This window comes from Prosopis cineraria, unplaced genomic scaffold (genome assembly GCF_029017545.1).
Source record: "Prosopis cineraria cultivar Desert tree isolate PC_DT_omini unplaced genomic scaffold, ASM2901754v1 PC11, whole genome shotgun sequence".
Taxonomy (NCBI): Eukaryota; Viridiplantae; Streptophyta; class Magnoliopsida; order Fabales; family Fabaceae; genus Prosopis; species Prosopis cineraria.
Window position 1 is genome coordinate 22,483,531 of NW_026555342.1, and position 10,531 is coordinate 22,494,061.

The 10,531-nt window shown below is 27.0% G+C and overlaps 1 protein-coding gene across 1 annotated transcript; it reads right to left on the minus strand.

Annotated features, from left to right (window-relative positions):
• Nucleotides 1-4,267: 4,267 nt before the first annotated feature.
• Nucleotides 4,268-5,766, minus strand: LOC129286706 (germin-like protein subfamily 1 member 13). Its single transcript, XM_054922706.1, has 2 exons — nucleotides 5,593-5,766; nucleotides 4,268-4,966 (listed from the first exon to the last, which is right to left on the minus strand). Exons 1-2 carry the CDS (start codon nucleotides 5,714-5,716, stop codon nucleotides 4,419-4,421), a joined length of 672 nt encoding a protein of 223 aa, XP_054778681.1. The 5' UTR covers nucleotides 5,717-5,766; the 3' UTR covers nucleotides 4,268-4,418.
• Nucleotides 5,767-10,531: the final 4,765 nt, after the last annotated feature.

The following is a 10,531-nucleotide window of genomic DNA, read 5'->3' on the forward strand; positions in this document are numbered from 1 at the left end:
TGTGGCAAAATGCATTTGTTGTTGTGATCTATTTATAGCCGGGTGGGAGGACCTGCCACTGTTGAATTGGTATTTACTTTCAGATTCGACATAATTAAAACAAATATGTCTATTCCTTTTTTTTTTCTTTTTTTCTTTTTTTAATTGATGGTTCACTCTTAGTTTGACCTGAGCAGTACGGTCTTCAACAACTACACCTACACAGGTTTATTTTTTAATTATCAACGTCGCAGTAGATGTTTCACTAGACATATATTCCAACAACTTCCTCAACTTGCTCTTTTGTTCATCTGAATATATAGTTAATAATTAATTGGGTACCAACAAGTGGAATTAACTGATTAACTGAAATATTTGGATGATTGCATTTCAGCTTCCCTATACTCCGCTGATCTTACTCATTAGGCAGGAGAGATATTTTTTTTTAATCTTATTTATATGTCGTGTTATTAAATTTTTATCCAAATTTTCTCCTTTTACTTTCCATTCAATGATGGTGAGAGAAAAATGTTACTAAAGTATTTATATTTAATAGGAGGAGAATTGAAAACTTTTTTAATTTTTAGACAAAGTTAATGAATTTTTAAGGTTTTCTTAATTAGTTTGGATTAAACCTTTTTTAAATAACTTATAAATAGAATTAGAGTAGTAATTTATGCATTTTAAAAAGTGTTAAAGGACATTTTACCTTTCAATTATTCGCTTAAAAGTATCTAATATCCTAATTATCTAGTATCTAATATCCCATTATTAACATTTAAAAATGGTGCATTGGACATGTTAAAAAGTTAATTTTGACTTATAATTGACCTAAAAATTTACAAAAAATAATCTAAAAATTTACAGAATATCTATAAAATTATACATAAGTTCCCTATAAAAAAATTAATATCAATTAAATTCTCTAAATTACATTTAAATATAAGAATACTGGGTAATTAATGGATCACAAATACTAGAAACAATACCAATAAATAATTTAAAAATATTATATTATTTTCTATAATTTTGGGGATTTAATTGATATATTTTCTTATATGCTATTTTTTTTGTAATTTTCTAAATCATTTTCTATAATATTTTAGGCCTTTTTTTTATAAGTTTTTGAATCAATTAACCGTAAGACTTAACTTTTTAATTATAGGGTATCCTGTATGCTATTTTGAAATGTTGAAAGAAAAAATTGTACTATATTTAATTTTAGGATATTAGATGCTCTTAAGCCATTAATTGAGAGACAAAAATGTAAATAATTGGGTTTCTTGGTATTGATGATAGTGTCATGCAATTAATTAATAATTTAATATACACTAAATAAATAACTTCTTGCTTCTCCCATAAACAAGCGCTAACAATAACATAACATAAATGTCATACGTCCACCTCCAATTAAAAAGGGGGGAAACGAACAAGTCCCGCGGCCACAGACTAAAGAAAAGACACGTGGCTTCTCTCCATTTTTTTCAGGTCTTCAGCATTAATAAAAAACCTTGAAGACATTTATGTTATTCAAGGTTTTTTATTAAGTGACTTAAGACTAGTTTGTTATTCAAACTTTGAATTCTTTTATGACAGTTATTAAAAAAAAAAAACAAGTCCTACATCTAAATATTAAAAAACAGGTAGTAAATATATAAGTTTATGAAGTATTTAACCAAATAGCTTAAGTTATCTTAATAGGATATACTATCTTTAAGTATACTTAATATAAGAAATCTAATATGGTATCTAGAGCCACTCGATTGGAGATGGTAAAAAAGTAGAGATAGAAAGAAAAGAAAAGAAAAATGAAAGATGAAAAAAACAAGATATTAAAAAAAATAAAGAAAGAGAGAAGAAGGAGGAGGAGAAGGAGGAGAAATTGAATAGACTTGAGGCTTTTAAAACTCAAGCTCAGACAAGAAAAAAAAGGAAAATTTAGAAAAGGAGAAAAAATAGTAAAGAGAATATTAGAAAATAAAATAAGTTATACATCTAAAGATTAGAAGATAGATCATAAATATAAAATTTTAGAAAATATCTAATTAAATGGCTTAAGCCATTTTGGTAGAGCATGCTTAATATAAAAAATCTAATAGTATCTTGTACTACATGTTAGATTTATTTAAGTATTGTTGTGAGTGGCTTTTTCAATATATTTTATCAATTAACAAGGTTCAAATTTTTAACCTTACTTGAACAGAGAATGTAATTTCTTTCACTCAACTCATCTAGCTACAGTTAGTATATTTTTCTCCAATATATATATATATATATATAGTGTTATAGCTAAAAATGGCTCACAGAAGGATGGATATAAGTCTGGTTGGCCTTTTTCAAATCTATATCTATAATCTATAATACTAATATAGTTCGTAAGAATATTGTCGAATAAAGCTAATATATTGTTCTCATGGTGATATATGTTGCCGCTGTGGATAATATATAATTGTCTGCCGCCAACCACATGCATGTTCCCATGAATCATGACCCTTTCTTTGCACTACTATTCTATGAAATTTTTTGAACATTTCATTATTTAAACTTTTCTTTTTTCGTTGACGTCGCTCAGGGCTTTATCACAGAAAATAATAGTAATACTAAAAATATTGCCAAGTCTCTCTCATTTCTTGTTTAGAAAAGTCGTCTTCTTCGCTTCTTTTTATAATTTACATTGACAATCGTAATGCTACCGATGTTAGTTTTAAACTACAAATAATGCACGTAATTTTATGTTGACTTTTCAATTCTTTAATTTTCATTTTGTACACATGGATGTCTATACACACATAAAGTCATAACGTTTGTTATGTATAACTTTTTTTTTTTTAACAAAAGAAGAAGAAGAAGAAGGAATAAGACAAAACAAATGAAAAGGGGATCAAGGAATGGGTTAAGAAGTTTCGGCACAATATTTTCCGACTGTCATTATTTAGAGTTGCTATAAAAATGTTTGTATTAAAAACATAAAAAGATCAAGATTTACTGAAGGAGTAAATTATTTGAAACGTGGCAATTACACGTCATGTTACAGCTTTTGTTGATTTTACCGAACTGTTAAAATGTTTTTGACGTCAATCATTCAAATGTTTTCACTCAATAAGCAAGGATGTCATCGTTTGCATTCTCATAGAATTGGTTAACTAGGTTTGAACATTATCACCATTTCCGAAACTAGTCTGTCTTGTTATGGCCAAATTTAAAGTGAAACACAAAAATAGAGTGAACAAAATCAAACCGAATCGAACTGAGTTTAATTCAATATGCAAATTTCAAAAGTAAATGAACAGAATTGACTGAATTAGTTATGTAATTTTTTTTTTACTTTTTAAAAAGTAAATGACTTTTGTTTTTTACCAAATGAAAAGTAAATGACTTATATTTTGCTTCCCTTCTATTTTATGGCAGTTTGTGGTGATTTTGCTATTATATGTCCTTCATTTGCAGAATTTTTAACACAAATACACATATCTATATGCATGGTAACAAAATTAGAATGGGTCATTCTCATTTTGCTAGTCCATTTTAATATGTATATATGTTTCTGTGCGGCTTGAAATGTGCATTATATTACACTCATTATAAAGCCTTTATCATTTGTTTTTTTAAAAGCATAATGAACAAAAGAATAAATACAACATTAGTCCAAGCAGCCCAATGTAAAAGGCCCAATAACCAAATTAATTAACTGAACTGAACCATTAAAACTTGGTTTGATCAACAAAATCAGTTTGATATGGTCCAAATAATCAACGTTATTCAGTTGATCCGGCACTGAATCGGGCCGGACTGAATTATGCTCTCCCCTACACGAAAGGCCATTAGGTACGACTTAGAACAAAGAGCCAAGAAGAAAATCGTTGAACATGAGTTTAATAATTAACTTGTAAATGTTAATCACAATATGCATAGCAATCGACTACTTTTCCCCTTGACTTGCTCATTGCAGGACGATGCGTACGTTCAATTATTTGACTCGGCATAGGAGAAAAACAGAGAAACCAATATTGATTACGTTTTCCTCCCTTCTTTAATCCAAGTGAGATGTACATCCGAGTCTATTTATAAAAAATAAATGATAGTTAAAATTTAACTATCGCTTCGTTTTTTTCTTCTCTATAAATAAGCCTACATTTTTTTTTTCGGGAAACACAATAATTCTGGTTGCATCAGAGTAAATCCTCCAACCTTGGGTTCACAGAACCGTACGTAGCTAGTTTTATTGTAGTAGACACTATGACTTGTGCAGGAAACCAAATGAAATTCAAAATGAGAACAAGGTACGACGTAAACCAGAATGGATCATATTTATTTATTCCAATATATAATTGAATTTACATGAAGAGACAGAGTTTCTTTTGCATACGCCATGTATGCATATTTATTTATAACAATTTTATGGAGTACAGAATTATGGATAGGCACAGTGGATAGTCTGTCTAGTTGTTGTCGTACCAAGCTTGCTTTTGAAGATAGGCAATTATGTTCTTGTCAACTTGGAAGGCTTTAGTGAGAACCTCAGGAGAGATTGGAGGAGTGGATCCAAACACAGCTTTAGCAACGGTAATTACTCCTGGATTTTGGCTGCTTAAACTAGAGAGTGCTACAGCATCACCATACCCAACATTGAGTTGAAAGTGAATCATACTAAATGGGAACACAAACACGTCTCCTTTGTTGAGGACTTTGGTGAAGAGGCGGTTATCATTTTGGTTGGAAGCCACAAATCCAACCATGAGAGTTCCTTCAAGGACAGTCAACACCTCAGTGGCACGAGGATGAATGTGAGGAGGATTCAAACCGTATTGAGCATAGTCAATACGAGCAAGGGAGATACCAAGAGTGTTGAGTCCTGGGAATTCATTCACAGACACTTGAGTCACTTGGGAGCCCAATGGGTTGGACGTGTTCCCTGGCATTATGTGGAAGAAGAAGTCATCTGCTTTGACAAGCTTGGGATCTTTGCAGAATTTCCCATTCACAAATACTGCACAAAAGCACATGCAAAATTAGTAAGCGAATTATGTTGGTTTATCTTATACAATGACCCTACTCCTTTCAATCTTATTTATAAGCCATTTCCACTATATTTAAAAAAAACTAAAAAAACATTTATTGCTTCATTCTAAACATTTCATAAGTTTTTAACTTTACCCTTATTAAATATATATACTTGAAAAATAAAATATGCTAGTATTTAAAACATTTTTCAATAATTAATATGAGCAAAAGGGTAAATATGAACACAAAAATTATTAAAATATCTTGTACACAGGACCAAAAGAAATACTTCCTCTCTTTCTTTGTCTCATAAATAGGATTAGAGAAGTATATGAAATGAAGAGAGATATATTGAGAAAAAAAAAATATAATAGGCTCCACTTTTAACAATATGATTTTCAGCAGGGCTGACCTCCTACTATTTAGATATATCTCTCATCCTATCACCTAAATTGTAACTTATGGAGATCCCTGAGACACTATATGCATGTCAATGTTTGATCGGCATGTTGATCTTGAGGATAATGATCCTCCCACATGTCAAGTGTTCGAACCAACATATTGAGAGAGAAGAAGAGATACTATATGCATGGTATGAATTTGTGTATATACCTCCAAGTTTGGTATCATTGAGACCGACGCAAAAATCTTGGAGAGGACTGGGGTCATAAGCAGAAGCCACCGAGGAAGCCAAAGCCAAGAGGGCAAAGAGAGAGATCACAACAGAACCCTTCATCTTTGAATTCTCAAATCCTTAATTTCTTTGAATTGTATGTTTGTTGCAGCCAAATGCATTTGTTGTTGTGATCTATTTATAGCTGGGGGAAGGAGCTACCACTATTGAATTGGTATTCATTTTTAGTTTCGACTTAATCAAAGCAAATATATTCATCATTATTTTAATCGATATTCACTCTGAATTTAGTCTGAGCCGTGCGATCCTTAACAACTACGCGTCCCCAGGTTCATTTTTTAATTATTAACGTCGCTGAAGATTTTTCATCCAATTCTGGCTTCATCCATCTGCTCTTTTTTTTGTGTGAATCCTCCCTCCTTTCTTAATTATATTGGGCAAAATTAGCCAATTTCTTGATTTGTAAGAAATCATACCCTTCCATCCCAACTTATAAGATAATTTTGGACAAATTTTTATTGCAAAATATAAAATAATTTTGAAAAAACAAGGTTTCACTGTTGATACTTTTCCAACATTACCTTTCAAGTTAAAAGAGAATTGAAATGATATTATCAGGTAATGATTAAATGTGTAGGGTCTTTTTTTAAAGTGCATAGTTTTGTATTAAAAAAGTAAATTTGTAAAATATTATTATTGTGTTTCATTGGTATGCATAATATTATTTTAAATTGTTTTATAATTTGGAATACAAGGTGTAGTTAATATCTTTAAACTCCTAAAATTGTTTGACTTTTTAATATTTTCCCTTCACCAAAATTAATTACTACAATGAAACTGTACCTCCCAAACTCTGTGTCTTATGCATAAATAGGTATAGTTTTGACGATTAATTACATGTTCGCTTCCATATAAATTATGTATATTTTATGGCCAGCATACAACTCATGCATTTTGGAAACAAATAGAAACCTAGGAGTAGTTGTTTTTCTTGGTATTGATGATATAGTATCATAAAATTAATTAATATTAATATTATTCTAAAAAATTAATTAATACTTCCTCTGTTTTTATATATAAGAGGAAAAAATTGTATCACATAGTTTAAAAAAGTTAGTTAACCATAATAATTGCATCTGAAAATAAAGAAATTAGACTAAAATGCCCTATATTAATTAACATAAGCATGCATTAATTATTTCTTATTAATGTAAACTATGTTTAGGAAATGCGTAGTAAATACTTATTGAAATATGTAATTTTTTTATGTAAAAAAATAAATAAAAAGTGATAGTTTCTTTTATAAATAAAAACAAAGTAATATACATTAAATAAATAATTTCTTAATTGCTTCTCACATGCATACCCAAACGCTAATAATAACATAACGTAAATGTCGTCCGTCCACCTCCAATTTTTGAAAAGGGGAGATAAGAACAAATCAGTGGACCACAGACTAAAGAGAAGGTCTTTGGCCTTAAAAAACCTTGCAGACTTAGTTTATTTAAGTTTAGTATGTTATTCAAACTCCAAATTCTTTCATGATGACATGCTGTATTTTTACATTTATGTGCTTATTATACAACTAACTAGTATCTAGTACTTTTTTATTTGGCCTGAAACCAGTATCTCACTATTATAAAAATGGAATTTGATAGTATGCATCTTATGACAATTAAAAATGAAATGCCACTTATGCATCTTATGACAATTAAAAATGAAATGCCACTTATGCATCTTTTGACAATTAAAAATGAAATGCCACAAAAATAGAAGTTAAAGTATATTAGAAAATGCCACTGTTTATCAATTATTTTTTATTTATAATTTTATTAAAATAACAAGAGGTCGCATTCCTTTCGTGAAATGCCACAATTTGTTGTTACTGAACCATTTTGTGACATTTCATAAAGAAATGCCACTTCATAATTATGAAAATATTAAAAAAATAATTTTATTTTTTATGGTTTTTATAATTACAATTACTATATTTATTAACGCAATTGTTATAATTAAATTTTTTATTTTTGTTTTACTTATTTTCATTATTGATATAACTATTTGTATTGATTAATCTAAAAATTTTAATTATATTTAATTAATAATTACTTCTATTATAACTATAATAATTATTAAAATATTATTAGTCATTTTAGAACCAATTATAATATAAATTAAGTAGTTAATTAATAATCTTTATTAATATATCACAATAATTTAAAACTAAAAATATAAATTTACAAATATATTTGTTTCAATATTTATTTCACAATAAGTATAATATTTAAAAAATAATTTATTTAATTAATCTTTGATGGCATTTATAGCAAGCGGAAACGCCATCTAAGTGTATTATTTTATCTTTATTTGATAATTATTTATTCTATTTGAAGGTTTATTTTTCAATAACTATTTTATGGTAAATATTATATTTAATAAATATTTTAGTTATTAATCATAGGTGGCTAATTGTTTTCATTTATTTTATTTAATAACATATATTTTTCAATAATTATTTCATAATTAATATAATAATTAATATTATTTTTAAAATATATAATTATAAAAACTATTTTTTAAATATTAAAAATTAACAATATTATGTAAATGAGAGAGGTGATGTTTCAAGATGATGAAAATGCCATCTCTTTCTTGTAAATTAAATTTTTATTAATCAATATTATTTTTAAATTGTGTATATATATGCAATATTTTTTTCAAATATTAAATATTAAAAAAAATTAAATGAAAGAGGTGGCGTTTCAGGTAACAAAAATGCCACCTCTCTCTTATAAATTAAATTATTTATTAATTAATTTTATTTTTAAAATATATAATTATTAAATATTATTTATTAAATATTAAGTATTAAAAATTTTATTTAAATGAGAGAGGTGGTGATGGAAACGACACCTCTCTCTTGTGGATTAATTTTTTTAATTAATATTATTTTACAAATATTTATATTTAAATATTTTTATTAAATATTAAATACCAAAAAAATTATTTAAATGAGTGGTGGCGTTTAGTGATAGAAAAACAACCTTTCTCTTATAAATTAAATTCTTTATTAAATAATATTTTTTTTAAAATATATGATTGTTAAATATTATTTATTAAATATTAAAAAATTATTTAAATGAGAGAGGTGGCATTTTCATGTGATGGAAATAGCACCTCTCTATTCAAAATTAAACTTTTTATTAATTAGTTTAATTTTTCAAAAAATTAGAGAGGTGACCACTGTTGTATTTTTTAATTATTTTTAAAAAGTGGAGACATTTTTTAACTCTACTTAGAATTTTCAAACCCTAATCTCCTCATCTTGGTTGTTCTCTCCATCTATCCACTGTCACTTCTCTCTTACAACCCACAAGTGATCTATTCTCTGATTGCTAAAGTTGTTCTTGTCTTCTCTTGCAAAAGTTGCTTGTACAAGTACACTAGCAATAGGTTCCTTTTTTTTTTCTTTTTTACCTTTTATCTATATATATATATATATATGGATTTTCATGATTTTGCTTTTGTTTCTCTTCATCTAATAATTTTTCTTTCCACTCTTGAATGGTTTGTCCTTTTAATTTGTTAACAGTTGTATCTGTTGGTGAAACAAGTCTGAGTATAAAGCTTTATTAAGATTTGGAAAATAAATAGTGCAATCTTCAATCTTCGTGCTTTTAGTGATAAACAGCTTGGTTTTGTCAAGTTTTAGACTTTCAAGAATGTAATGATGATAATCTCCATTAATCATTGAGGAAGAAACTTGTTTCTAATTTAGAATCTGCCCACTTTTTCTGATATGCATCTGGTTAGTGTTGAAGGACAGCCAAAACTTGTGTAGCTAGATGATAGCTCATTTTTTCTTCATAGTTTGTATAAATTATTTTAGTTATTCTATATTTAATCAATTTTTTAAATTTATTGTTTATTTGTTTTTGTTGTAGGTATTGTTTTTTACAATTATATTGTAAAAATTGCTGATAAACCTTATGATATATCTTAGTTAATATATAATTTATATTTTTTTTATCTTTGATTTTTTGTAACCTAGCTAAATTTATCGTAATTTTGTATAGTATGAAATTAATTATTTATTTTTGTTAATTATATGAATAAATTTTATTACATAAATTAATTGTATATTTACTAAAAAAATTATGTATATACATTGATATATGAGAGATTATACATACATACATACATATATATATATATATATATATATTAAAAATTGGTGCTTTAAAATTTTTTTAAATAAAAAGAGATCGGTGGCATTTCCTTCTCCTTTTATTTTTTAAAAGTGAGTAAAGAGATGAGGAAATGCAACCGCAATTGCTAGGTTCTTGTGACATTTCATTAATGAACAAAGTACCACCTAATAGTTAAGATAATATTGAATCTCATAGCATTTTATAAACACCATGAAATTAAAATTTTAAACGTTATCAAAGTTCATTTTTGTAGTATTATCTGTTACTACATGTTAGATTTACTCTTCCGATATGATTTTATAAATCAATAAGTTTATTTGAATTTCAACCTTGCTTAAAAAGAATTAGTGGAGTCTCTTCCACTCAACTCAGCCATCATCAGTATATCTTTCCAAATATTATTCAATTTATTATATATATAGCGTTACCGCTAAAAATGACTCACAGAATGATAGATAAGCTTAATTGGTCTTTGTTTTTAAATCTCTCTCAGTCTGATATAATTGTCAATAACATTAATATACTCCCTCTTGTCTTATTTATAAATTATTTCTATCAACCTCATCAATATCAATATAATAAAAAGTACAAGGAATAAAAGTAAGTAAAATTTCAAATATAACTCTCAATTAAAAAAAAAGTAAATAAATAATATAATATTATTTTTTATTTTTCTCTCTCTTATTTTTTAAGGGTGGTTTGGAGA